The sequence below is a fragment of the Heterostelium album genome (assembly GCF_000004825.1).
Source record: "Heterostelium album PN500 unplaced genomic scaffold PPL_scaffold1, whole genome shotgun sequence".
In the NCBI taxonomy this organism is placed as follows: Eukaryota; Evosea; class Eumycetozoa; order Acytosteliales; family Acytosteliaceae; genus Heterostelium; species Heterostelium album.
Window position 1 is genome coordinate 1,703,387 of NW_008805063.1, and position 14,314 is coordinate 1,717,700.

At 32.2% G+C, this 14,314-nt stretch overlaps 5 protein-coding genes across 5 annotated transcripts; 3 read left to right on the forward strand and 2 right to left on the reverse strand.

Moving 5' to 3' along the window:
• Positions 1 to 335: 335 nt before the first annotated feature.
• Positions 336 to 1,495, reverse strand: PPL_00721 (uncharacterized protein; the record flags this gene model as incomplete). The annotated part of the gene is made up of 3 exons (XM_020571741.1): positions 336 to 697; positions 870 to 1,190; positions 1,258 to 1,495. The coding sequence occupies 3 exons, from the start codon at positions 1,493 to 1,495 to the stop codon at positions 336 to 338; spliced, it is 921 nt and encodes a 306-aa protein (XP_020438264.1).
• A 397-nt stretch (positions 1,496 to 1,892) lies between these two features.
• PPL_00722 (uncharacterized protein) lies at positions 1,893 to 4,560 on the forward strand (the record flags this gene model as incomplete). Its single annotated transcript, XM_020571742.1, has 5 exons — positions 1,893 to 1,980; positions 2,769 to 2,789; positions 3,466 to 3,611; positions 3,682 to 4,008; positions 4,102 to 4,560. The coding sequence occupies 5 exons, from the start codon at positions 1,893 to 1,895 to the stop codon at positions 4,558 to 4,560; spliced, it is 1,041 nt and encodes a 346-aa protein (XP_020438265.1).
• Positions 4,561 to 5,592: 1,032 nt separating this feature from the next.
• PPL_00723 (uncharacterized protein) lies at positions 5,593 to 6,709 on the forward strand (the record flags this gene model as incomplete). Its single annotated transcript, XM_020571743.1, has 2 exons — positions 5,593 to 6,347; positions 6,631 to 6,709. 2 exons carry the CDS (start codon positions 5,593 to 5,595, stop codon positions 6,707 to 6,709), a joined length of 834 nt encoding a protein of 277 aa, XP_020438266.1.
• Positions 6,710 to 7,184: 475 nt separating this feature from the next.
• On the reverse strand, positions 7,185 to 9,264 carry PPL_00724 (FNIP repeat-containing protein; the record flags this gene model as incomplete). Its single annotated transcript, XM_020571744.1, has 4 exons — positions 7,185 to 7,327; positions 7,779 to 8,729; positions 8,837 to 9,181; positions 9,231 to 9,264. 4 exons carry the CDS (start codon positions 9,262 to 9,264, stop codon positions 7,185 to 7,187), a joined length of 1,473 nt encoding a protein of 490 aa, XP_020438267.1.
• A 390-nt stretch (positions 9,265 to 9,654) lies between these two features.
• PPL_00725 (uncharacterized protein) lies at positions 9,655 to 14,184 on the forward strand (the record flags this gene model as incomplete). Its single annotated transcript, XM_020571745.1, has 10 exons — positions 9,655 to 10,179; positions 10,256 to 10,464; positions 10,523 to 10,778; positions 10,842 to 10,918; positions 10,989 to 12,798; positions 12,877 to 13,064; positions 13,143 to 13,557; positions 13,617 to 13,708; positions 13,787 to 13,978; positions 14,178 to 14,184. The coding sequence occupies 10 exons, from the start codon at positions 9,655 to 9,657 to the stop codon at positions 14,182 to 14,184; spliced, it is 3,771 nt and encodes a 1,256-aa protein (XP_020438268.1).
• Positions 14,185 to 14,314: the final 130 nt, after the last annotated feature.

The following is a 14,314-nucleotide window of genomic DNA, read 5'->3' on the forward strand; positions in this document are numbered from 1 at the left end:
GACACTTTTTCCTTCTTCATACTATTACTACCTATTTCTTTTTCTCTGGTGATAACAATATTCTCGATATTGTTGTTGTTTACCATACTCAATTTGTTATGATCTTTACTTTTGATTTTCTTTAATCTGAACTGATAACACTCTGTATAGATATCAAATCTCTTCTTTAATTGATTATTATCTATTTCGATTTGCTTTAAGTATGCAATAAATAATAAAATAGAATTAGTATAAATACAATGATCAGATGCAATAATTATTTGATTACAATATAATAAAATATGGATTAATAGTTACTCTTATATCATTGGTTATTCGATTGGAAATATCTTTGATTAATGATTTAATATTAAAAAAGATTTAAATGGTAACATTTTGTTGATTGACGGATCAAAGAATACATCTACGATGAACTTGGTATAACCTTCAACATCGATATTATGTAAAAACTTCCATTTGTGATATTGAACAAAGAAACTAACACATTGTGATCTCGTTTTATCATCTCTATTCTCCAAACATTGATAATAAAGATGATAAACTCTATTAAATTTTATCAATGAGTTTAAATCATCGAAATCAATATCTTCAATTATGATAGGTATTCTATCTTTATCTTTTGATTGCTCTTCTAAAAAAACAAATATTTCATTTGACTCTTGATATGATCTCTTTCTTGATTGATCGATGGAAGGTTCTATATAATTTAAATTAAAATTGTTGAGCAATAATGAATGAGGAGGGATATATATGAAATTACACTTATTTATTTTATAATTTATACAAATTGTTGTCTAATTATATTGCTAGAGATTTTGTTGTTCTTTAAATTCAACTAGTAAGCCTAGATATAATTTTAACAATATCACCACCACGAGTGATAGCACTTGCAATTTTCCAATTTCGGAAATCAAATTGTGTTGAGGCCATCAGACTATAATGATTGAATATAAAAGTTACAGAATCAACTCGGGAACAAATTTCTTCTTTTTCTGGTCCAAAGGAAACTCTATGAAAGACAAGGTTATGCCAGCTATTTGTTTTCAAAGGAGGTAGAACGTATTTCTCTGTTTTTATCAAGTTCTTAACTTCGTACCTACTGAATTTAATCTTGGTAATTGGAACTTTAACTACTTCACTTCCAGCATGTTGATCAACAATGCAATTTTTAATTTTCATATTGGTACCATCTAGTGAATAAATAAAAGCAAATATTAGAAACTATACCCAAATTAAATGTAGATATCAATTGCTTACCTTTAAAACGGTTGAAGTGTGTAATTAATAGATCGTATTCAATTGTTGCGATTGGAAGACTTCTAGTTTTACCAACTAATTTTCCATTGTTTGCCAAACGGTCATTGATAACCTTTTCAGCTAAAAATAAGAATGTGTCCAGAACCATTTTCTTATGATAAAAGAGTATTTCTTCAACGCCAATTGTGAACCGCTCTGGTACACCTTCTTGTTTATGGTATTCAACTGAAGATCTCATTATTAGATTTTCTTTGGGTTGTGTCAGTGGAATGTTAATGATGGATTTTTTCATTGAATATCCTGATAAGGGTGGACAAGATGGAGCCTGTCCACGGACTATATCTACTATAATGGGTGATTTGAATGAATAAAGATCTGGGCAAACAAAACTGGAAACCTTTAGATTTTTGGGAAAATACATAGGAGCTATACTTGGAATTCCACCAAATAAAATGCGATAGGATTCCATGGGAATGATATTAAAACTATTACTTTCTATTACTGGTAAGTTAGATGGTGTAGATAAGTTTGTTGGTTGTATGTTGGATGGTGGTATGTTGGTCATTGCGCTGTGGGTATGTTGAATGGTGGGTTGGACGGTAGGTTGGATGGTAGGTTGTGCATTGAAAAATAACATGTTTGTTGTTGGTATGTTGAATGGTGGCAAATTTGATGGTGGTATGTTGGATGGTTGTATATTGGATGGTTGTATATTGGATGGTGGTATATTGGATGGTTTCAAGTTGGATGGCTGAAGGCTATTCGAAGGTCTCTCGCAGTGGTTGTACTGAGGTGAAATCAAAGGTGTACCCCCAGAAACTATGGATGTCTTTAAATCAATTTGATTGTTGGCCAACATAGAAGGTTTTTAGTCTTATACATGTACTCTATTTAATAAAAAGTGAATAAAGATTTTTAAATAAAATGAATGAAAGAATCATGTTTTGTGCTCCTGTTAAGCCCATTAATTTGTATTTTTTTTACAAAAAAAAATTATCAAACAAATTATTTAAAAATGATCAAAGAGTGTTTGGTAAAGTGTCAGAACTATTTGAATTAATAAAGTCTATTCCTGATTTATTCAGAATGAAATTAAATTAAACATATATACTGTAGATGTTAGAATATGACATTCAATGAAAAATGTAACTATCACAATTATCACGATTATTATTTAATCTTTGCTCTAACCAAGCTATCATTATTAGCTCCCAAAGAATGGTCTATTGTTGAGACAAAGGCATGGTTAGAAGATATCAAGTCGAACTTCAAAGATGGCACGGTGTTTGATTTCAGTCTTAGACTTCACATCAAAGGTTCCCTGCTTGTTAAGTTCACAAAGGAACACTTTCGCGTGGAGTCTCCGACCTATGGTGGTGTCTTGTATCTTGATCTGCAAGATCGTATCAAACAGCATGGTACGTAAAACAATAACAAACAACATCAAGCAATCTTTTTTGAGGGCTAACATTCTTTTCTCAACCTATTGGTTGTACATTCACCACAATCAGAACAACAACCTCCATCTCCAGGTAAGTCATTCAAACGTTATCACAATTCTATCAACAAGCACATCAAGAACGATATTCAAACTCTTCAACCTTTTTATTTGACCAAAATCATCGATAGTCACTCTTTTATCTATATTCAATGTTTCTATCTCTATTGCCACAACATAAACGTTTATATTCAATTTGATAGGTTATCATATCATTGTGCTTCTTCACCAATTGAATGTCTGTCATCTCTTATTTCTCATTAATATATTTCATGAAAATCAGATAAAGTTATTGGTCTCATCGAAATTAATAATTGGAGTTACTTTTTGCTACAAAAGGTTTATATTACTTTCATTTTAATAGTTCTTGTTTATTATTATGTCACACTCTGTCATAACACATTATATTATATATTATCTATTGTTATCTTAGTGTTAGCTTTGTCACATCACATTTGGTTAAAAATTGTATTTATATCTTAATATATCTCAGTAGTAACGACATTCATAATAAATAATATTATAATAAAAGAGTAACATTCCACATTTTCTCCATTGTGTCAATCAAAAGTAGGCCTTTTTGTTTTACTTCTATATTGTTTGTCTTTTACTTTGTCAAACACAATACATGATTAAAAGCTATCTAATACTTTTGACTATTTATATCTACATTTCTCTATTTTACTGATACACTTTTCTCAATCTTTCAGATGATCAGCACTATAAGAAGAACAAAAGAAAGTTCCAAACTTTAGAAAATAAAATTGAAAAGATTGTAGAAGAAATTCTGAAGGCAAAGGAATTCAACATTTCATCTCCACCCACGAGATCTACTTCTTTTGTAGACTTTTATAATGTAAGTATAAATATCTATTGGCTTAATCTTACACTTACAAAAACCAATTCTAACTATTTTTCCCATCCAGATGCGAAAGGGAAATGAGACTGATGTTCATTACCTCGATCCACTTCCAAAGGATTTCAAGACACTCCATCCTAATCTTGCAAAGGAGTGCAAGTATGTTACAAATGGTTTACAATCGACAATATTTTCAACTTCGTTCAATGGCACCCAATCCATTATTAAGTTGTACAAAGATAATAGTGACAAGATCGTCGAATCCGTTTGCTTAGAACGTCTAAACAGTGTTGATGGGGTACCAAGAATCATTTTTCAAGGTGACTCATGGATTGTATTACAACCTCAAGGTGTTTTGATAGATAGTAATGCTCCATGGTCGGTATTTGTTGAGGTAAGTAAATATTATTTAAACTCACTTGCTCAAACTACATAACTATTAACTAACTAACAAACACCTATCAAGATTTTTAAAACAATTGAAAAGGCTCATCAACTTGGTTTGGTACATAGAGATATCCGTCCATCAAATATTATCATCTCAAATGCTGATAATACTCCAATTCTAATTGATTGGGCGGCAGCAGTACAAAAGGATACACAGGATCACTACGTTGGAACCTTGTACACAGCTTCTTTCTCTGTGCTCGATTCACTCGATATCAGAGAGCCACATTTCTCAACAATCATTGATGATCTCGTTGCTTTTGTCAAAACAATCATTATAATCAGGTTCAAATTCATAGACGATCTAATACATCAAATTCCAAGAACCAATCCCTCTCAGTTAAAATCTACATGGAAGAGAATAACAAAAACACTTCTGGATCCATACTATCGTAAACTATTATCAGCATCTCACGAGGGCAACTATGAAAAGATTTATCAATTGCTTTGTGATGGTTGTGATCACCAACATCATGATCAACAACATCATAAACATTAGCAACAAAATCAAAATAAACATTATAAAATCTATTTTTCATTTATAGTTGGTGGGATTCCAATAAGAGGAAATAAAGTTGTTTAAAATCCTGTTGTTGGATTTTTTCATTGAATATCCTGGTAAGGATAGACAAGATGGAGCCTGTTCACGGACTATATCAACTATATTGGGTGATTTTAAAGAATAAAGATCTGGGCAAACAACTAAAAAAAATAAAAAAAAATCAAATAATAAACCAACTCATAACAAATAAAAATAATTGAAAAAAAAATTAGAAACAAAAATAATAATCATTTATACCAAAAAATACCTATTTTGTTGAAAACACCACCAAATGTGGAATATCCATTGGAATTTTATTTTTATAGTTATTGGATTACCAAATTTGAAAATACCTTTTAGTTTATCAGTCAAACAACACAGTTGAAGTGCTAGGTTTAATTAAAAATATTATTAAATTGATATAAAACTTCTTATTAAATATTTTAAGTTATAATATTTTTGAAAATAAAAATATTATTTTATTTCGACATAAAAGAATCATAGTTATTAAAAAGACACTTTTATTTATATTGTTTTCGAAATAAAGAGATATACTGTAGATGTTAGAATATGACATTCAATGAAAAATGTAACTATCATAATTATACACACCTGACTGACTAAGACAAAGCGAAAATAGTGTTCTGCAGTCACCACAAACTTTTTTTCATGCAAAAATAAAACAATGTGTCTTTACATACCACATATTTCCTCTAATTTGTATTTAATTCTCTTTTTCTCTACCTACATTTGCTTATTTCATCATCATTCTCAAACATCTTTCTTTATCCCTAACCTTCAACCATCAACATATTCATTCTTTCACTTCTATCTCTACCTTTCTTGAAATTATTCATCCCACAAACATTAACATTCTACTTTGTATTCTCTTATTACTTATTCCTTCTCACCCAAGTTGGTACCATCGCACCTCTGAGTCAGTTTTGGGACCAGTTGGCTTCCTCCGAATGCAACGAAGACACCAAAATAATGACCCTCAAAGAGCCCTTCCTTGGTCGTAACTCAATCCTCGTCAGACACTGTTATGAGTGGTTTAGTGATATGGTCCAGGATATGAAATCAAATGGCTTACACGGTGTCAACATCACAGGTGATACTGGTATTGGCAAATCCATGTGGGTGATCTACTTTATGTGGCAACAATCCCGACTCGGCAACTCGATTATCTATCACAGCATTCACATCAGTGGAAAGTCTGTTCTCTTTGACTTCGAAGCCAAAGACGGAAGCCCCCGGACAACATTAGGCAAAATTGACACACTTCTCTCAGCAACCATACCAGAAACAACTTGGTACATAGTTGATGGCGTTGTTCCGATTCTCGAAGCAATGCATTTCACAGTCCTGCTCTCCTCTCCATCCAATGAAGCCGTTCACAAGCAGTTCAGAAAGACAACCTTCAAGAATGATATCAAATATATGCCCGATTGGACGTTGGATGAGATCAATAGAGCTGCATCCACTGTCACACCTCCGCCGGACCCAAACACAATCAAACATGCTTTCTATAAATGGGGTGGCATCCCAAGATACGTTCTACAGATGCACGACCTCGAATCACAACAACAACTGTCTGCACAACTCCTCAACAGAGCTCTGGCGGTCGAATCAATGGTGGCAGTTCTTCTATCGTCGGTATCTGACGACACAGATGTCTCACAAAAGCTGGTTCACAATATAGTTGACGGTCAAGGACGGTTACTTGGCCTAAAGTGGGCCTCCAAGTATGTTTTGTCCAAGGTGCTGTATCATATTCGAGACATTTCACTGCGCATCGATCTCGCTACATTCTTCCAATCCCCAGAGCAACCTCGACACTCACTTGCTGGCTCCCTCTACGAAGCACATGTGCACCACACTCTTTCTAAAGGTGGTCTATTCAATCTCATATCGAAAGGGGACGGGACAAAGTCCACCATCGAAATTCCGACCAATGCAATGACAAAGCCATTCGACACACTTGGCGAGGTCACTTCGCTCAATACCTACTACTATCCAAATGCAAAGAACTTCGCAGCGATTGACAGCCTGTATTCTCCCAACAACCTCTTCCAGATTACAATATCAGAGAGCCATAGTTCGTTGAGCTCTGAGAGTCTTCAATCATACGTCAACAGTTTGAGAGGAAACTTCGATCAAACAATGCACATCAAATTGATTGCCGTCTGTCCATGGAATAGCGAGAACTATAGGAGACGGTTGTTCATTTCAATGCCAAAGGACAAACTCCAATCTAAAGAGGAGAGAGACATGGGCAACTCCAGGCCCGAGGAAGACATGATTCAGCAGCAAGTCAAATTCGAACTTATCAACAACATCTCACAACACCTGTTGGTGATCCAAACTCCTACTTTTACAGATGATTGGTACTCAAAGAAATTGATTCCCGATCCTTCTCAAAGTATCTGGGAACAGACTCCGATCTAACATTGGACATCTTCGGTGACGATAATTGATCTCTCACTTCTTGTCGTCAGGAACTCTCGTCGTCCGCTCTGCACCAATACCTTTCTCAAACAATAAATTTATATTTCAACCAACAATGGATGAAATTAATAGTTTTAATTTTCACTCTGATCCAGCATATCATCGAGATTACCAACGATCTTCTCTAACAACAAATGTGAAAGATTCACAAATGAGTTGTTTGAATTCGAAATAACATCAACATGATCATCATTATTATTTATATCTATAATCATCTCTATTAAAATTGATTTTGATCAAAAAAAAAAAAACAAATCTTCATTTTATTTTTTCTTTGAATTAAATTCTTATTGTTTCTCTGTTAAATAACGTATGAACATCTATTGTTTAATAACAAGATTATAATCAAGATTAAAAGATATATAGTCTATTGATATCAAATTTATCAAATAAAATAATAATAATTTATCAGTATTGATACTCGGCAATATCATCTAAAAAATCGGTTTCATCACTCCTTGAGAGGTATGACGGTAGTTGGCTGCAAAAACCAATGGAACCAAGCGGGTTGTCGAAAATATAATTGTTTTGATCGATCCTATGAAGTTGGAAAGTATGGCGACCAGTAATCTTAATTTTAGTGATGGTACTTTTCAATCTAGCTATTCCTTCAATTTTGATGAGCTGGAGAGCACATGTAAGCGATCTTAACGAGTCAGGAAGCATACTAAAGTCGAAATCTAAATTATATTTTCCAAGATCCAGTGTTTCAATGGAGTTGGGAATGCACTCGATTGGAAATCGTTGCTCTTGTTCATAAAGAAACAATGAAAGTTTCTTTACGGTGTTTGGAATCGTGCCAACCAAGAGTTTCTCTGAATCTATATATGGCAGTTTCAATACTTCAATTCCAACGGGAAGACTTCCTGGAACTAGCGGTTTATTGTATCTTGTCAGCTGTAGTTCTTTGATGTTGGGTGGAAGCTGATTCGGTAAGATTGGCGCGTGGAACTCTAAAGCACACAGATAATCATAGTGAGCGTCGAACGGAAGAACATTTAGAGCTAGATCTATAATACAACCACCAAGATTCAAATGCCGAACGGACGATGGTATAATAGATGCACCTGAGAGTCTAAATATTGATTCACCGAAATCCAAAGTTGTTAGCGTCGATGGTAGTGATCCAGGCTCCAAGACACCATCTCGACAATAACCATCGAAACTGAGATACCTTAGGTTTGGCAGATACTTGAGATATTTGATCCAACTGACCGGACAGTGTTTAATTTTGGTGAGGGATTGCGGTAACACTTTAGAATCACCACCACCAACTGCCAATTCGAATTGATATCCATCGGCAAATATAAGCTCGGTAAGAGTCGTTGGAAAGACACTGGCACTCATCGGTAGATAATAGCTATACTTAAACTTTAAGATCTTCAATCCATTCGGAAGTGATCCGTTCTCCAATGGAAGTAAATATCCAATCAATTCAAGCTTCTCCAAATTCTTTGGAAAACTGTTACTATTTAGCGGCTTTTGGTATTTCGCCAATGAAATGGATCTACAATTCGCGCAGTTTTCCAAAACATCTTTAAATAGTGAGATATCGATATCGACATATCTGTTTAACATTAGAGAATAAGTATTTGGTTTTAGAATGGTTGATGGATCTGCTGAATTTAAAATCTGTTCTGAAGGATAATTCAATTAGTTTATTTTAATAAATTATTGAATGTGTAAATTACTTTGATTGGTTAACGAGTTAATATTAATTACTTACTTGCTGTTTTATAATAGAGGTGGTATTCATCATGATAGTACCCGAAATCATCTTCACTAATGACAACCAATTGAAATCTATGTGATTCTGTGGTGACACATGTTGAAAAAGACTTTAAATGCACGAGATCATCTCTTTCATTTGATAATCCAACTTTAAGTACTAGATATTTATATCTCTCTTCATACCACTTTTTACACACCATCGTAAATAACATCTGTTGAAACATATCATCTAAGTAACCAACGATCTTTTTTAACAACAGATGTGATAGATTCACAAATGTGTTGTTCGAATTCGATAGATTTGCAAGTTTGTTATTTAAATTATTTACTATGTCATTATCTATGTTATCATAATTAACTGAATCTTTGTTCATTTGTCTACTATTTACTATCTTTAAAATTATGTTTTATATTATTTGACATTGTTATAAAACAAAGAGTTTAACATTTTAATAATACTGATAAAATTCTGAAAAAAAAAAATAATAGATCAATCAGAAGTTCACTGGTTTTGATTTATTCAGTAAAATTATGCAGTAAAAAAAAAAAAAAAAATTAAATTTTTAAGTATTGAGGCTTTTTCACTTTTTTTATTTTAATATTTTTACATATTAATTTTTGTCTTTTTCACTTTTTTTTCAAAAAACTACATACTAATTTTTTAAAATAAAAAAAGTGAAATAACCTCATTCTAATTTCTTTGCTAACAATTTTTAAAAAAAAAAATGTTGCTTTAATTCTATTTCTTCATTATTAGTAATGTAAAGAGAAAAACGAGTAGTTCAATAATAAGAATAAGAAGATAAAAGAGAGATGGCAATGTTTGGAGGTATTTATACTTCATTGGATGGTTATCTTCAATGCAGAGTTGATCCTGCGCGGAGTACAGGTAGAAAAGTAGTGATCACCATCAACATCAAAAACGATAGTTCACTTGACTTGTTTGTCATTATATCGGATGACGGTGTACAAGGTTACAACTGTCCGAGATTTACACAACTCAGACATACTCCAGCACATGAGAGTTTATCGATAGAGTTGGCCGATCGTCATTACCCACTTAGTATCTCAATATTGGAAGCCTCCAACAATCAATATCAATTCGAACCAATCTCACTTCCACTTCAGTCTTACTCACTGGTGATATCACCGAATTTCCCTACTGCATCCTATACTCCAAGAACAATCTACGAAACACTACCGAAAAAAAAGATAACCTTCACACTTTCAAATGTCACCTTTTATTTAGTTTCGAAATTACCAGATCCAGATAATAATAATAATAACCAAACATTGATTAAAAAATATATAGTATTAAATGACAAAACCAATGAGTTAGTATGTATATTATATTATTATTTAAATTTCAAACAATTGATTATTAATTTACGTTTCTTCAACAACATTATAATAGAATATCTATACACAATATAATTATGAAAAATCACCTTCAACAGAAAGAAGAGCATCAAATGAAATAGCGTCTTTGTTAGCATTGTCCGGGAGCAACATTCAATTATTAAAACTGTTATTCTATGACCACAACAAAAAGAAATCAAACTATTCTACGATAACAGAATTCGGAAATAAGAATATCTATCATTTGTGTGAATTATATCAAAGGTATGTTATCGATAAGGTTTTAATAATGACATATTTACTAACTTTAATATTTATCTAGGAACAATGATTATATACCTGAAGAGGTGATATTATCTTTTCTCCAAAAACTCTTGAACTACCAGAGAGAGTTAGAAAGTAAACACATTGCACATTGTAATATCGATGGATCCAATGTCTTTGTTAAGGATGGTCCCAATCTTGTTTTGAGTAACTTTGAATACTCTGTCTTCACTTCCAAGAACAACGTAACAGACTCATCATTTAATCTTGTCTCCGAAGGTTATGATAATACTGGAGATGACAAAAACAACAATGTAAGTTAAATTTGAATTCAAATAGTTCTTAAATTAATTATTTAGCTTAAAATAAAATAATAGAATGTTACAATGAAAGTTAAAGATGGCAAGTGTGATATTTTAGGAATTGGAATGGTTATTCTATTGTTATTATCATGGTATGTACAATTGATTATGAAAAGATAATTACAATAATTATATTAATTTATAAACCAAACAAACATACAGTCATAAAGAGGACCTAAATAATTTTACTACCTATCTCAATGACAAGAATAATATTATGATTTCTTCAGAGAGATACTCTCAAGAGTTGATTAGATATGTCAAAGAAAATCTGCTTTGTGCAACACCAACTGACATAGACACTCTTCAAACATTGTTGGATGAACATATTAGAAAACAACAATTCACAATAATCTATAACAAACCAACACCTTTTAGATTCGACAACAAATGTAGAATAACAGTTCTCGAGTTTGGTGATCAATTTAACCAAGAATTGGTAGAACTACCAACAACACTCCAATCCATCAACCTTGGAAATAGTTTCAACCAACATATTAAACCAAATACATTACCAAGAGGATTAAAGTCTGTTGTTTTCGGAAACAACTACAACCAACCTTTGGAAGTTGAAATTCTACCAGCATCAGTGACTTCAATCAAATTTGGAAAGGAGTTCAATCAGTTATTACCAGTCGGTGTATTACCAGTCGAATTGAAACAATTGACATTCGGTGATAATTTCAATCAACCATTGAAACCACATGAACTTCCATCAAAGTTGGAGAATCTCGAATTTGGCAAGAGTTTCGACAAGAGTATCCAGGCTGACACACTACCAGACTCTCTTCTGGCTTTAACATTTGGAGAGTATTTCAATCAACCGTTGCCAGAGGTACCAAAGAATTTGGTTAAACTTGAAGTAGGAAGTAAATTCACTCAAGAAATCGAAATTACCAAGTTACCAGAGTGTATTACAACATTAAAAGGTGTCGGTGGTAAAAAAGAATGGGTTAGAATTCCAGATTCCGTTACAAGTTTGACATTTGGAAGACATTTCAATCAACCAATATTGAAAGGAATGTTACCAAAATCTCTTGTTTATCTGGAATTTGGTTCGGATTTCAACAATACAATACATCCAGATTCATGGCCAGATGGTTTGGAGGTATTGGTATTTGGTAATTCATTCAATCAACCAATAGAACTCTTGCCATCAAAGATGAGTTTTCTGACATTCGGTAACTCATTCAATCAGCCAATTAGTACCAAAGTTCTTCCAAATATACAATATTTATCATTTGGATTGGGATATGACCATCCTATTCCTCCTCTCCCAACATCACTATATGTTCTCCACCTCGATGATGGATATCGTCATCAAATTCAATCATCAATTCTTCCTCCAAACCTTACTTCTCTGACAATTGGAAGTAAAGAACACATCGACTATATTCAAGCATTAAAGAAGAACAATATCAGCTATCATTTCCCAGACAGATCAGATCAACACTTTACTATTTTACAATTGAAATGTGACCAGGAAACCACACCAGGTAGTGAGGAATACACTTTTGTCAACAAAACCAACGAAGATCTTATCATTTATCTTCGATCCAAGAACAAAGACAAACAAGATAGATTATCGAATCATTTTATACACAAACTAAATTCACCTCCAGAACTCAAAAGTCGGAACATCATCAAGTTAAAATCAAATGATTATATTTCCATTTCCCAAATAATAATCATGAAGTTCACAAACAGAACCCTCATTTCCAAAATCTTGGATTTTTCAGAGGTGGGACCAGGTCAATTTACTTTTTCAATCGCAGATTCTTTCACATTTCTCAGCCATGATCAAAAACCTTTGATGTTTCCAGTTAACCATATATTAAATCCCAAGGAACTCCAACATTTGACAAAGGAACTACCTGTTAATTTAGATGACAAGAGTTACCACAACGTTTTTACATTCAGAAATGGAGCCAATACTTCACATCTCTTAATGGATGGAGAAACTCATGAATTGGTATGTTTTAAATTCATTGTATTTTATAAATATAGAAACATCAAATTACTAATTTCTTTTATTAAAACTTTTTTTTAGTTTGTATGTAAATATATTAATCGAAATATCCAAAATGAAATTTATGCACTCCAATCAGTTCGAGGTAAAAAGAATTTCGTTCAATATGTAACTCATGTATATGATCCTTTAAACAAAAAGGTACTCTTATTGACCAAGTATTGTAATGGAGGTGACCTTTCACTTATAAAAGAATCAATAATCAATTGGTATGTAAAGTTTTTTTTATTATTATTTTTAATTTTGAAATAAATTCTTATTTATTATTATGAATATCGAATATTTAGGAATGAGAATAACCCTCAACAGTTATATTATTTCCCAGAGGACACGTTATTCTCATATGCAAAACAACTGGGAAAATGTGTCGAAGAATTGAGCAAAATCAAAGGTGTAATTATACACTGTGATATTAAACTTGCCAATATCTTTTTGGAAAATAACCTATTGGTTCTGGCTGATATGGGTTGTTGCAAATGTCTTGATCCTATTAAACTGGCCAATTTAATTCCTGATGGTGCCGACTTGGCTTCACTTGATTCTGAGATGGAGAAGGAAACGATAACAGACAGTTCAGCAGCCACAGTAACAAGCCAAGAGCCAGAAGAGTTACCAACAATTCTAGAAATAAACGACAAGAGAAACATTGAAAATCAATGTGTAGAGCTAGTATCAAGAGGAACTGACGGTTACAGAGCACCCGTATGTATAAACAACAACAATAATATCAACAAATATTAATCTTTTATTTATTTATTTAGGAAACTCAAAATATTGATAAAGAAAAAAGAACCTATTCTATTGCAAGTGATTTATTTTCAATAGGTTCTGTTTTACATAACTTATCAACTTTGTAAGTAATAATAGCTTAAATCGGTATCAACAACAATCAAATACTTATTTAATTTCATTGTTTTTTTTTTTACATCAGACATCCAAAGGATAGACAATATCGCAAACAATTTATATCGACTAAATATAAAGAGGTTCATATATCAGATAATCGATACTCTCAACATTTTATTATAATTGTTCGAACGTTGCTATCAGTAGATCCAAAAGAGAGAGGAAGCCTTCCAACTTTTCAAAACACCATTGCCTTAGGTCAAATGTCCTATTTAATGTTTCTTACGTTATGTGCACGAAGGCTAATGATAGATATTATATCCAATTAAATAAACTATTAGCAACGTTAATTAAAGGTGCCAATTTAAACTTAATTACTAGGTGCATATTTTTAAATACTTTCCAATATTTAATAATGGTTTTAATAATTTAATTTTTTTAATTAACCTCAGGTCTAAGAATTTGATTTAATATAGTAATTAATATTCATATAAAGAGAAAATAGTAGAGAATCATTAAAAAGAAGATAAGACAAAAAAATATTCAGATTTCTTCATAGAGATACTCTCAAGAGTTGATTAGATATTTCAAAGAAAATCTCCTTATCGCATAA